The sequence below is a fragment of the Pleurodeles waltl genome, chromosome 3_1 (genome assembly GCF_031143425.1).
Source record: "Pleurodeles waltl isolate 20211129_DDA chromosome 3_1, aPleWal1.hap1.20221129, whole genome shotgun sequence".
In the NCBI taxonomy this organism is placed as follows: domain Eukaryota; kingdom Metazoa; phylum Chordata; class Amphibia; order Caudata; family Salamandridae; genus Pleurodeles; species Pleurodeles waltl.
The window spans coordinates 980,968,847-980,983,443 of record NC_090440.1 but is presented as its reverse complement, the minus strand read 5'-3'; the positions used below and the strand labels follow the sequence as shown (position 1 = coordinate 980,983,443).

At 43.3% G+C, this 14,597-nt stretch overlaps 1 protein-coding gene across 8 annotated transcripts in view; it reads right to left on the bottom strand.

The window, feature by feature from the left end:
- The window catches only part of PHACTR4 (phosphatase and actin regulator 4), a 370,026-nt gene that overhangs the window by 38,654 nt on the left and 316,775 nt on the right, over nucleotides 1-14,597 (bottom strand). For all 8 annotated transcript variants that reach the window (XM_069224100.1, XM_069224106.1, XM_069224104.1 and 5 more), the window contains 4 exons: nucleotides 10,802-10,857; nucleotides 8,272-8,333; nucleotides 7,630-7,767; nucleotides 6,866-6,942 (listed from right to left, as the gene is read on the bottom strand). In XM_069224100.1, coding sequence (XP_069080201.1) covers nucleotides 6,866-6,942; nucleotides 7,630-7,767; nucleotides 8,272-8,333; nucleotides 10,802-10,857 — 333 coding nt within the window. The remainder of the gene's footprint in view (nucleotides 1-6,865; nucleotides 6,943-7,629; nucleotides 7,768-8,271; nucleotides 8,334-10,801; nucleotides 10,858-14,597) is intronic.

Below are 14,597 nucleotides of genomic sequence, written 5' to 3'. Positions count from 1 at the left end.
AAATCTATCAGGTTTCCAACTAGTGACTAAGAAACCAGTTATTTACCTGTAATAGTTCCGTCTGTAATAGACACATCCAGCAGGACCAGCAACCTCTACAAACCCCCAGAGGACTGCCTCCCCAGCAGAGGACCAAGAACTCCTTCGGACAGCGGTCCTGTCCAGAAGAAACCCTTTAAATGGACTCCAGAACTGCCCCAGGTCCACGAGTCCTGCCCACTCCACACCCGATGCCCACGGCCTGAGTCTAGGGGGCCCACCAGTACAGAGAAGGTCCCCAGGCGATTCAGATCATGAGTTCACCCTGGGTTGACCACTCCTGGCCAACATGACGACGACCTGCAGCCTGAATCCAGAGGACCCCCCTGACCACGACCAGATCTGATGAAGATTCCCAACACCCAAAAGTTCCCCTGCACCCACAGCCCCCTGGCCTTGGGGAATCCAACCAACGGTCCAGCAACATCCAGCAGGTGATTCTCCTACTTGTCCTGCCTTGGTTTCCCGGAACCAAACCCCTGGACCCAGCCTGTAGCATCTTTTGGGACGGCTGGGGTCCCCACCTTTGAAAAGCATTGGGCACCCAGCACTGTGTTTGCACCCTGCGCCGGGCCTCCCCTGTGCCACTGAGGGTGAGTGTTTGGTGCTGACCTGTGCCCCCCTCGGTGGTGACCTAAACCCCCCGGACCTGTGTCTTGAAACTGAGGCTACTTACGTGCAATCTGTTTTCTACTGAGCAACCCCAGTCACATAGGATTCCATTGAAACCTAATGCCAAATTTGACCTTTGCACCCAGCCGGCCCGTGTTGCTGGTAGTGGTAGCCAGCTTCCTCCACATACACCCCTAATTATTCTGCAATTTATTTAGCAGTGGAATACTTGTGACAATAAATGTATTGTCAGGAACTGTTTGACATTGTGTAGTAGTAACTGTATGATATTGTGTACTGCCACACTGTCTTGTATTAGGACTGAATCCTATTTATTTATTCATGTACTTTCATGGGATTCAGAACAACCTGTTCTGGGGTTTTTCTTGTAGTTGGGTAAGTGGTACACTGTACATCTGTCAGACCTTATTTGTGGGGTCCCACCTTGACTAATATGAGAGAATGTAATTAATTTATGACTATCTATTCTCACACTTTAAGCACATCTTATACTAATTCTTAATTTTGGTAATTGGACTTGTGACAGCAGGAAACAAGGTCAGAAGTATAGTTAGGTCAGAGAAGCATATGATACATATTATGTGGAAATGATTCATTTGGCTTTGATAGTTGATTAGTAAAATGCTGTTATATGTAAGTCTACAATATTTATAATTGTGTATCCTTGTTATTCTTATTAGTTGGATTATTTATTTATTTTCCTACCAGGCGCCCCTCTTTAACCAAGAGGACGGGAGAGTCCCATATGAACCTAAGAGTCAAGCTGTAATACTATTGTTGCAGACAAGTAACTAGATTTCAATGTGGTCTAGATTCACAAACTATTATCAACTATGTAGCTGTACTGACCCACATGGAGGAGGGAGTGAATTTGATTAGTGCCAAACCCCTGTTTAAAGGCTCTCACACTTGATGTTTTCTACCTAATACTGTTTAGTGAATAGATCTATACATTACCAAGCTGTCACTTTGAACCTTTCAATGAGACTGTATCTTAAGCCTACAAATTGTACTGAACCTAAGTGAAAAACAGCATTTGTCTTTACATATGTAGTTATGCAGCATGGAGTGAAATATGACTATTTTAATTCAATTTCTTTGCTTCTAATTTGCTGATGAATTTGTATAGTTGGGACCTTGAAGTACAAGTTACTTACCTTTGGTAAAGATATATCTGGTAGAGACATATTCTAGTTGCAGATTCCTTACCTTAGAATTTCCCCCAGGCATCAGAGTGGCTCTTGAGATTTTTCTCCGAGCAATACCCTTGCACATCAGTAGATGGCATCGGTTGACTCCGAGGGAGTCATTGGTGTCCTAGTCGCCGTAAGGACGTTGGGAGTAGTACATAGACGCCGCCTCACCACAGTGACGTTAGTTTCTTTTAACGACTTTCCACCCCAAAGCGCAGAGTCGCTAAGAACACAGATTGGTGCGCAAGAACTAAGGACCTGAAGGGGGAATCCCTGTCCCTAGAAATCAGTTCACAAGATGGGTGGGTCGGTAATGAATCTGCAACTAGAATAGGTCTCTAACAGATATTTTGTTACCAAAGGAAACTAAATTGCACATCTGATGGAGACTACTAGTTGCAGATTCCTTACATTAGAACAGATACCCAAGCAATGCAATCCTCGGAGGTGGGCTGCGAACCTAGATCATACTAGAAAGTCCTGCAGGACCAAACGACCAAAGTAGCCGTCCCAGCAGACCTTACTGTAAAGCAGTAATGTTTAGCAAATGTGTGCAGGGATGCCCACATAGCTGCCTGGCAGATATCCAGGACAGGAACTCAGTGTGCTAAATAGGTGGAAGCAGCACCTGCTCTGGTGGGATGACCGCGCAAGCCCTCAGGGGGTTGCTTCTTGGCCAAAGCATAGCACATCTTAATGCAAAGAAGTACCCATCGAGAGATGGTACACTTTCCCCTTCCCCGCCTTCCCTTTCTTAGCACCCACATACCCGACAAAAAGTTGGTCGTCCACTCGGAAACCTTTAGTACGATTAAGATAGAACAACAACGCTCTTTTTGGGCCCAGACGGTGGAGTCTCTCCTCCTCACAGGAAGGATGTGGGGGTGCCTAAAAAGCAGGCAGGGTGATGGACTGGCTTACATGAAAAGGCTTAACTACCTTGGGAAGGAAGCCGTAGAGTGCAACACCACGTTGCCAGTGTGCCCAGACAAGAATGGAGGTTTGGTGGCCTGAAGCTCACTAACCCTGTGAGCAGAAGTGATGACAACAATAAAGACAGTCTTGAAAGTGAGGAGCCGTATGGGGCAATTGTGCATCGGCTCAAAGGGAGAACACATTAAATAAGTAAGGACAAGATTGAGGTCCCACTACAGCATGATAAATGGAGTGGGAGGAAATAAATGGGTGAGATCTTTTAGGAATCTACTCAGAATAGGAGATTTAAAGAGTGAGGGTTGATCAGGTAACCTAAGAAAGGCAGATAAATGCTCTTTAAGGGTGTCCAAAGCAGAGCCCTGCTGGGCCAAAGAAAGAATGAACAAAAAAACCTCAGATAGAGAGGCAGAGAGGCGATCAACAGATTTGCTGGTGCACCATGCCACAAATTTATGCCAACAGGCGTATACCATTTTGGTGCAGGGACGCCTGGCTGCCAAGATAACATCACAGACTTCGGGTGGAAGATCAAAAGTCATCAACTGTCGCCGCTCAATCTCCACGCATGAAGGCGGAGATTGGACATGTTCAAGTGGAGAACTAACCCCTACTGCTGCGACAGAAGATCCGCCCGTAGAGGCAGTCTGAGTAGAGGATCGATGGCCATACTCAATAGCTTTGGATACCATACTCTCCATGCCCAGTCCGGAGCCACCAAGATGACTTAGGCCTGGTTGTTCCTGATCTTCTTGAGAACTCTGGGCAGAAGTGGATAGGCGGAAAGGAGGCCAGAGTTCCACTCGAGACAAAACGCGTCTGCGTGTGAGTGCTCGCTTGGAAGCTCCATTGCGCATTCTCTGTGGAGGCGAACAGATCTAACCAAGGCTCTCCTCACTGCTAAAAGAGACCTTGCGCCACATCAGGTTGGAGACGCGATTTGTGATCTGCTGTACATCGACGGCTGAGTTCATCCGCTCTGGCGTTGAGAGAACTCGCCAGATGTTGATCCACCAGGGTAATGCCCTGATGTTCCAGCCATGTCCAGAGGCGTGGTGCCTCCCGACAAAAGGTCCAGGACCCTACTCCGCCCTGTTTGTTGCAGTACCACATGGTGGTAGTATTGTCCATGAACACCTGCACTACTTTCCCTTTGAGAGAGGGAAGAAAAGCTATCAACGCAAACCTGATCGCCCAGAGCGGCAGAAGGTTGATATGGAACCCAGACTCCAGAGACCTCTGATCTCTGCCTCTCCCATGTGGCCGCCCCAACCCAGAAGTGACGCATCTGTCACTAAAGATAGATCTGGTTGGGGAAGTAAGAAGGATCTGCCATGGACCCAGTGCAGAGTCGAAAGCCACCACTGCAGGTCTTTCGCTGGCATAACTTAGCTTTGATTCCAGAGGACACAGATATATGTTGAAACACGGAGGCTTCACGTACCCCATATTACTGCAGTGCCTCTCAGATAGTCAGACCGATTCCTAGTTTCAGGGCACTAACATGTGCCCAAGGTGCTTCAGCAGCACTTACCTACCTGCCTACAAGAGTAATTCTATGTTCCATTTCAGAATTATAGGAATGCGGACAGCTGTTGTAAATCTGCCCTTCCTGCAGGGCCACCTGGGATTTTGTTTTTGTGCCTTTTTACTGCACCCCATTTTTGTTGCTTGTATAACTAGGGTGTGCACTTTACCTCTGCTAATGAGAGGTAAAGTGCTTATACTCTCTCTTTTAAAACTATTAAAATTGGTATAATCTGACTGGCACATTTACTTCCACGTACATGGGCCTACCAGTACCCAGACCAGTAATGAAATGCTACCTGTAGGTCCTAGCACTCAATGTGCCATCCACCACAGTAGCATTGCAAAACGTGCATCAAGGCTGCCACTGAAGCCTGGCTCTGCAGCTAAAAAACGTAATTTCGACCTTGCACAATAACCCTTTTGCCAGGCCTAAAACTTATTTTTTTAATACTTAGAAGTCACTATAAAGGTAGACCTTAAAAGCCCACAGGGTAAAGTGCATGGAATTTAAAAGTAGGACTTCCAAAGTCATTTTTCACTGTGGTAAGGCTGGCTCTCCTATAGACTAACACTGGTTTTCAGTATTGCATTCAATAAGTGCTCAATTCAGTTTGCAAGTAGAAAGAAAAATATTCTAAGAACTCATTTTAATAGTAATTTAAAATCATCCTTAATGGTCAGATTTGGTATAACTAATTTGGAAATTACACTTTTAGAATATTGTCATTTTCCTGCCTAAAACTAACATACTTTCCTACCAGTGTCCAGCTGTCACCTGACCCCTGATGGCTCCCTGTGGTGAGATATGTAATTCTCCAGACATAGGAGCAAGGGCTTTGGGTGCGAGGAGATGGTCTCATCATTGACAGGATAGCCTGGGGCAGTACCCTGCCCATTCCTGGGCTTCAAAGGATGCCTACCCACTCACAAGCATATGAAACTAACAACTTGGACTCTTAAGGTCTCTCTAGTGAGGCTGGCTCCAGACATCCAGCAGCATGTATTTAATAGAGGCCTTTTTGGGCATGGACATTGCCGGCTCTGACCTTTCCCACCTTAGCCGATGACTTAACCGGGAAGCTGTTCTACCGCAGGCCATAGTTGCTTCGGATCCAGCTTGCCCCGCTGACTCACTAACAACCGTTTTTCTCCATAAATCATTCTACGTCAGAAGGTAAGCTTTCTACTGGGACAAACCTGGTCTCTGTATACGACCGGCAATCCATTGTGGTCACCCTTAACTTTAGTCTTTGACCCATCTATCAACACCCAATACCCACGGTTGGCGCTTTGTACTTTTTGGTACTATTTTTTTTTTTTTTGTCAAACTTTAAAAATTGATATCTGAATATCTTACAGGATTATTGCTCTTTTGGTGCCATTTTATTTAGTAAATTATTCTATATTTTTCTCATAGTGGCTTAGGAATTTTCTTGTGTTGTGTTCACTTTACTATTTTTTGAGTGCTGCATAAATACTTTGAACATTGATCAAGTTAGCCCAGACTGCTTTGTAGTTACAAGATACCTAATCACATGTTTATTTAGGGACTGTAGTGGTTAATCCTAACAATGATTCGATTATTATTAGAAGTGGTATCTCACTCTTCAGCTAACACTCCAATTTATTACAGTAACCATATTGCAATCGACTTGTTCTTAGAAGACTATCGCCCATACACCTGCTTTGCTGTGCTTGCAGCTCCACTAGTCTCCCAGTATGTCCCTCTCAAATGTTACTATAATGAATAATAACCATTGTATTTAATACTTCCTTTAGTAAAAACGTTTTTAGTATGTATGTATTTTTGGGCCACAATCGTTGAGGAATGTTTAATGAATTGCAAACTGAGAAACAGGAGGCCAACACCACACTGGATTGTGCAGGTTGTTATCAAGCTAAACATGCCTAACCATCAGTGCAGGTTCTGATCATTTTGCTTATATGCTTTGCATAAAACAAATAGGTTAGGTTTCAATCATCTAGTACCATCAATGCATAATGTTGGACAGGATTGGATGTTTTGTGCTCCATACTGATCTAGTAATATGAAGAGGAAAAGTTTCTTCATGGAGAAATGGAGGAATCACTGTTTTAGAAACTGCCCAATTAGAGCTTTTACAGGACAGAAGGGACATTTTTCATAGGATGGTATTCCTCCTCATCCATCCAAGTCCTTCTCCCAAAGGACCATCACATGAACAAGCATAGGAAATTGAAAGCTATTTCACAGGATTAACAGCGCACAATGAAGAGGAATGTTAAATACTTTCTAGGTGCATAAGAAGATAACCAAGGAAGCTTTACTTTTTCATTAAGAAGTTAATGAAAAAAAAAACACCCCAAAGCCTGCAGCCGCCAAGCATTCAGCAGGAAAAAAAATGCAGGTGTGGAAGGGACAGACCTGAACAAGAAACACTGCACAGGTAGCAGGGCGGATTTTTAATGTTATCCAATTACTGCATTTTAATCAATTAAGGAAAAACAGGCTGCCTGATAAGGGGAAGTTTGGGCGGGGTGGTGCTGTCTAGTCTCACCTGGTAAATTGTTTGCTGTCCTCATGCACCTCCATCTCTTGGCCCTTGAATTCGTTCAACTCCTTTCGTATGGCAGCCTGTAGTGCAAGAGGACATGTTAACACTTCATAAGACTTCGAAACGCAAGGCCTGATTGAGAAGGATGGGTAAGATGAGAAACCCAGGCATTAAAGGAAAGTGGACACAGATTGACAGTGGGAGGTTACAACAGTAGAAATCAAGAGTCCTGTGGCAGTAAGGTTACAAAGAGAATTAGGACAGAGAAGAGATGACTAAAGGGACACACAGAATTATAGGAAAGAGGTGAAGCACATGGATGGAAAAAAGATGATAACAAGGAGACCAATGAGGCAGCAATATTTTGGGGATGCCTTAGGATTTGAAAAATGGACAGGAGTGTGGTGATTACGTAACCAGATAGCTCTGAGACAGAAGCAGCTCTGCGATGATGCATTGGCAAGGCCTGGAAAATAAAAATAAAGAGGTGGCCATCTGACATACATTCATTGTACGGAGGTTCTGGCAGGGGCCATTAAAAGATGGAGGACAGGCAACTAAGCTGGGTGGTCAGAGCCTATTAAGACAAACCAGCACTTTACAGCAACATTTCTGGAAGAAGTGGAAGAAGAGCAAAGCTGTATTTGGGTAGGAAAACTGGGAAGAGCCAGCATAAAGAAAACAGCTGTTTTGATTTGACAAGGTCAAGGCAATAAAATACAACTGGGTAGCAGATGTCAGATAGAAGACATGGGCTTCTCTCCTACCTTATCACTCGGTGTTAACTTAGTCCACGGTTTGTCCGCTCTGCGATCGTAATCCTGTGCATCGGTCACCTCAACATATTCATGAAACCTCAGGATTTTTCTTGCCTGCAGTTCTGCCACAGTCGGTCTCTGACTTAGCTGGATATAATGAAAATATAAGAACTCAGACAACTGAGGGAGAGAGACTGTCCTATTCCTGGACTGCTACAATGTACTGCAAAGCAGCCCTATTTGTCAGGCAGACTTGCATTAGTTTCTTGCATGTGGGCTGCTTTGTAGCATAATGAGTGAAACAATCAACTTGAAGTCTGAATAAGATGGAGTGATGAATCATATAAGGGGCATCTCTATCCAGATCCAGAACTGTGCCTCACAGAACTGCTCCACCAAAGATGGGTGCTAGGGTTGAAAAAATGTGTTTATTTTCCTAAAGAATTCATTCTGGCTACAACAAGCTGTCCAATCACCCGCACATGAACAATACAGTATTTCAATTCCTACTGTTCTGAAACTGCAACCGTTGGAAAAAAGAAAGCTCCACCTTCACAGTCCCTCAACTCAAGACACTCCACTCTTTACCTGCCCTACTTTGCAGTATATTGACTGGTGACAGAACTCCCTAGGCTCCAAAATGCCTCTTACCTTCCTTGTCAACCGCCGTTTGATCTCATGCTTCTCAGCCTGGCGGTCTGCTTCATTTTTAGCTAAAAACCGAATAAGAGGAAATGTTAGGTGTGTCATGGTTTACAAATTTCACAGCAATCACTGACATACAGGTGACTTCCTCTGCCCCAGCCAACAAGGGAAATCGCACACTTTCACTACTGGAACTACTGCTCCTGAAATTGTGTGGCTAACAGTGGCAACTTCAGCATGCACAGGAAGAATAATTATGCACCACATTTATCAAAAAATGCTTGCTGCTAAGCAACAGCTCTTTGACTTTTGTAGTTACTGGTTTAATCATCTATTGACATGATGCTGCATTGTGATTTTCATTCTTCGTTTCTCAGACTGACCTAAATAATCCAGCATGCTTTTACAGGTATAGAAAAGCTTGATAAACTAGATGTTCTGAGAATATTTAACACCGTCCTCACCATTGGCCTAGCTAGTATATTTTTCTTCATTTGCTATTCAATCACTCCTAATGAGTTACAAGTTAGGGAATTCTTGTTGTTTAGTGCCTGTACTTCAATCTTTAAATCAGCCGTGTACCAACTATAAATGGTTGTCCTACCTACTTTTTGCCTAAGTAACCATTAACACTGTCACATCTTTACATAATGATGACATCACAGTGGACACATTTTACAAGGCATACCCTAAATTCAGCACTTATGAAAGCAGAGGTCAGATGTGTTCCTTGACTTACCTACTGCCCACATCATGTTCTCATTATTCATTTGAAATAGAATGATGGAGTACAAGATGGGGATGGGAATAGAAGAAACAGGCTCACATGAGCATCCACAAGAGGGAGCTGGAATTGCCCATGAATATGTGTGGCATTAGAGGTGGGACTGACCAATAATTCCTTAACATAAGAGAAGTAGTTCACAGAGGATGTCAACTTTGGAAGGGAGTCTGAGATATAACAATTTCTAGACACACATAGCCACTTTGGTTTTTAAGTGGTTTTCTTTAGTTTCTTGCAGATTACGTCTTTATTATTTTGAAATCATGGGTCACTCAGTAAGGTTTGGAGAAAGTGAGAGAGCCCTTCACTGCAAATACGCAATGTGGCATAGAGCATTATGTGAATGTAGTTTGTTGAAATGTTTTAAATGCAGAATGTATGAAACTCACTAGTGGTGTAACAAGACTAGTGTCTCCTGCATTGCCTCTACACTACAGCTTTTAATATTAATGTATTCCTGGTTCACATTTTGTTCTTAATGAAACACCACTCTACTATAAACAGAGAAATGGAAAATTTGCAAAATTTCTGTACCTTGCCTGGCTAAATGCCACAAATTTTATGATAAGTGTTAACTTTGAACTATATCAAGAAACTGAGATGAAAATGATAGATCAATATCTGCCACAGTCATGTTGATATGCCTGGCATGTTTACAGTATTTTTTTTAAACATTTTTATCATCCTAGATAGAGCTCAACTAGAAGGGAAACAGACCTCATCAATGTCAACCTATAAAGATAAACACCTGGAAAACCACAAACTAAAATGGCATTCAAAGCAAGGAAAGTGGTAGGAGTCGTACTGTTGGTGGGTTGACCACCCTTACAATATCATCATATTCAGTAAGGAGTGTCCTACTGTGTCCAGGAACTTGTTTATGAAAACATTTGACTACAGCACTCCTACGTTTTTAATAGTACTGTAAACCATTCAGAGACCTGATAGAGCGAGCGTGAGAGGTAATGATATTTGAGAGAGGTATTGATATCCATGCAAGTTTAATTCACAGACTTTCTATGCTTAAAACAATCGAACAAAAGTCACTTTGATACTCTGCCAGTTGAAAGACGATACCTGGCCTGCACTGTAAGTCCTTTTTATTTAAAAACTGCTTTATAACAATTACCGCAAAGAACAGGTTTTGTAACCACTGGGAACACACCGTTTTGCCTATTTTGAGGGCTAGGCAGCTAAATAAACACCTATACACTTATTTCAAACGTTGTGGAAAACAGAGAAAACACAACTGAGGTCCACAAAAAATAAATACTGAAATATGACAGCCTGTTTGATTCTAGTTTTCAATTCTATGAAATTGTTCGCAGCCTCAGATTTGTAGGATTCCTATGGTCCTTCTAGGGACTGGTCTTTATTGTACAAGGTGTATTTGGAGCCAGACAGAACATGCTCTGAATTACCCCTGGAAACGGGACCTATTTTATTCATGTAATAAATGGAATCTGAATATTAGGATTGAGAATTAAGTAACACAGGCAGGAGTTTCACTGCGTACATAAGACAATTTCTGATATCTGCACAATGGCACCCCAGAAACCGTACTAGCCAGCCCAGTATACAGGGGTGAATCTGCATTATAGCTGGACCACTAAATACATACAAACACTATCCAGGGTCATCAAATTCAGTTCAGAGCACTCCATGGATGTGCAGAAGTGCATCCCTGGGGGATAACTGGTATACATTCCTAATCATTCAAGTCACCCTAGAAGAACAGATAAGAGTACTCACGCTGCAGTATGTTTCTCTGCTCCAGTTCCTCCACTGTCGGCCTCTGGCTAAGGCGTCTATGAAAAAAGGAATAACAAAATGACTGCCTCTAGGGTTTCAGAGAATAGATCAAGTTTTCAAGCACAGATATAGCTTTGCATTAACTTTCATCATCACAGAAAATTCAAAGGCTACACCACATCAAAACATACCATAACTTAAATGTATATCATATATCCATATAAGGTAATGGAAAAGAACACTCTGGTCTGCAAACCATGATGAATCTACAAATATGGATAACATACATCTTGCATAGCCTCATACCTTTAAGCTACACATCATTCCACACAGAATATACATTGACTCACCTGATCCACTCATGAAGGTAAACTTACATCACTGCATGCCATTTTAATGCTCCAGAACAGCACATGTTTTATGAACTTGCTTTGAGATCTATCAATTACTTCACATAGTTGACATTTCTCAAAATAAATGAGAAAAATGGAAAGGAAAGTGGGTGTCTCTGTGTTAGTGACAAAAGAGACTGAAATGGAGATGAGTGCCTATAAAGTCACTCTAGAACCGAGGGTAGAGTAGCAGACGTCAAGGTATGAGTGCATGGGGCAGATGGAAGAGTGGGTCTATAGAATCTCTGAAAACTAGTGTGCGAATCTGGTATGTCTAAGAATTTCTACTTGAATGCCCTTTGGGTAAGAGTTCCGTAAGCACCATCAACCTTTGGACCAAATCAATGAAGCAGCTCTCTTTTTGGACAGGGGGAGGTAGGGTTACTTTTCAGCTCTGATATATATAAAATACTGGCATTGTGTGGAAATGTTTATAGTACATGTATCTGTCAAATCAAAAGAACAAAGGGACCATAAGATGTTTTGAAGGTTTAGGGTAGAAAGGGTCATGGCTGCAAAAGATTACCACTGGACTCTTTCCTGTGCTGGAACCGTTCCAAATTAGAAAAAGGTACAGCACGACAAATAAAACCCAATAGCGGCACCTCCAGAGCGCTTCATTAATCAGAAGCATTGCTAACAAACACACTCAGAGACAAGTTGCCAGGAAGACAGAGTACCGGCAAGAGAAAATCCAGTCATAACAGAGCCCTGCAGGCTAAAAGTAGAGATTCAGGGACTAAAATGTATATATCTTCCAACTACTAAAGGGTTCTTGAAATGGAAACAAACACTACTGAATGAAAATAAATCAGCAAAACTGACAGACTAAATGACACCATTCAGCATTCCAGGACAATGGCATTCTTGGGTTCTTTGAAGTATTGTGAAGCTTCACATAGGTAAATCGGGATGTTTACAGCTTTCGTTCTTTGTTTTTTTTTTCATTTTAATGATAAGGTTTTATATTCAAATGTATTTTAGTAGTAATACTCAAAACCATTTTCCTAACACTGCAAGCCTTTCTCCCAAGGATGTGAGATGCTGGTCTGGACAGACAACACCACCATCATGTATTATATCAACAAGCAAGGAGTCACGAAATCTCCTAACACTCTCGCAGAAAGCTCAAGATTTGTGGCACTGGTTAACAAATCACAACAGATCCTTGAAAACCGAACACGTCTCAGCAGTACACAACACTAGCGGATACACTCAGCAGGGCCAAAGACGACTGTCACAAATGGGAGCTAGACCAAACCCAATAGAAAAGATATAACAATACTGGACCTCTTCCCAACAAACTGGAATGCCAGTTCTACGCCAGTCGATATCCCCTTCTGCAGTTGTAGGAGAGTGCCCTTTTGATGCGATGGTCCAGGAAATGATTTTTAGGCCATTTCTGCACACCCCCCCTGGGCAGAAATCCACTAGACACCAGGATTTTCTTTTTTTTTTTTTTTTAATATTTAGGGACCGACCCTTTAGGCAAGGTTCGCTCCCGGAGGGCCACATTATGTTTAGCCCATTTCTGCCCACCCTGGGGGCAGAAACCACTAGATATCAGGGATTTTTTTTTATTTTTTATACTAAGGCATAAGGTGAGTGGCCCCTTTGGCAAGGGCCACTCCCCAGGGGGTGGAAATATTTTTAGGCCTTTTCTGTCCCCCACGGAGTCAGATAGGCCTAATATAATTAGGCACATCTGCCCCTGGGGGGGCAGAAACCTCTAGGCACCAGGGATATATATATATTTTTATTTACTTTATGTTTTTATGTATGAGGAGTAACCCCTTAGACAAGGGTCGCTCCCCTGGGAGGCAAATTGTATTTAGGCCATTTCTGCCCCCCTTTGGGGTGGATTGGCCTATTTTTGGAAGGCCCATCTGCCCCCAAGGGGGGCAGAAAGCCCAACAGCCAGAGACCAGGGAAGATTTTGTTTTTTCAAAATAAGAGGTTGGGGGTATGGCCATACCCTCACCCCAAATAAATGGGGCCAAAGTTGTTCTGCCCACCAGTGGGCAGATTGGGCAATTTCCCTGATCCACATCCGGTTTGGGGTGGGGTGGGGGGGGGGGGGGGGGGGGGGGGTTGTGGTAACAGAAAGTCTACTAGATGCCAGGGATTGAAAAAAGAAAAATTGTGGGGTGGTGGCTACCAACCAGTATGGGCCTGGTTATGCCCCCACCCGAACTGAAGGGGCTAACAGTCTTTCAGCTCTCCCCAGCACACTAAAGCATCTTATCCCATGGCAAGCAAGAGGACATTTGATTATTTTTGTTTTAGATTTGGGCCATGAGAGTTTGGTAACTCTCAAAATTGTCCCACTTGGAATGGTGAGGGCTGAACTTTTTTCCACTTTGGGACGCTGCCATGTAGAAAAATCCACAAGACCATGACGCATCTGAAAACTAAACATCTAGTTGATTCAACGGTGGTGTGCTTCACATGTACCCCGCACCATTTCCGTACCCACAATGCCCTGCAAACCTGCAACTTTGCTGGAAAGCACACATTTTTCCCACGTTTTTGTGATGGAACCTTCCGGAATCTGCAGGAATCCACAAAATTCCTACCACCCAGCATTGTCTCATCTATATCGATAACATTTCTGCTGCACTTGTCAGCCTAAAAATGTGTTTTTTCAAACTGCCCTTTTGGACCCACTTTGGTTCCCCCTCAATTTTGACATGTTTTTGGCCCTTCCCTGTCACAAGCACTTGGCCCACCTACACAAGTGAGAGATCTATTTTACCGGGAGACGGAGGGGAACGTTGGGTGGTAGGAAATGTGTCCCAGTGTGGTGATCCCACACAGAAATGTGGGAAAATGTGATGTTTTAGCTCAATTAGAGGTTTGCTGAGGATTCTGGGTAAGAAAACATTGGGAGATCCACGCACGTCACTCCTCCCTGAACTCCCTCAGTGTTTAGTTTTCAGAAATGTCTGGTAGGTTTCCCTAGATGGCTGCTGAGCCTAGGACAAAAACACAGATGCCCCCGCAAAAACAGGTAGTTTTGTATTTGATCAATTTTGATGTGTCCAGATAGTGTTTTGGGGCATTTCCTGTTGCGTGCACAAGGCCTACCCACACAAGTGAGGTACCATTTGTATCGGGAGACTTGGGGGAACGCTGGGTGGAAGGAAATTTGTGGCTCCGCTCAGATTCCAGAACTTTCTGTCACAGAAATGTGAGGAAAAAGTGTTTTGCCAAATTTTGAGGTTTGTAAAGGTTTCTGGGTAACAGAACCTGGACAGAGCCCCACAAGTCACCCCATCTTGGATTCCCCTAGGTCTCTAGTTTTCAAAAATACACAGGTTTGGTAGGTGTCCCTACGTGCCGGCTGAGCTAGAGGCCAGAATCCACAGGTAGGCACTTTGCAAAAAAGACCTGTTTTCTTTGGG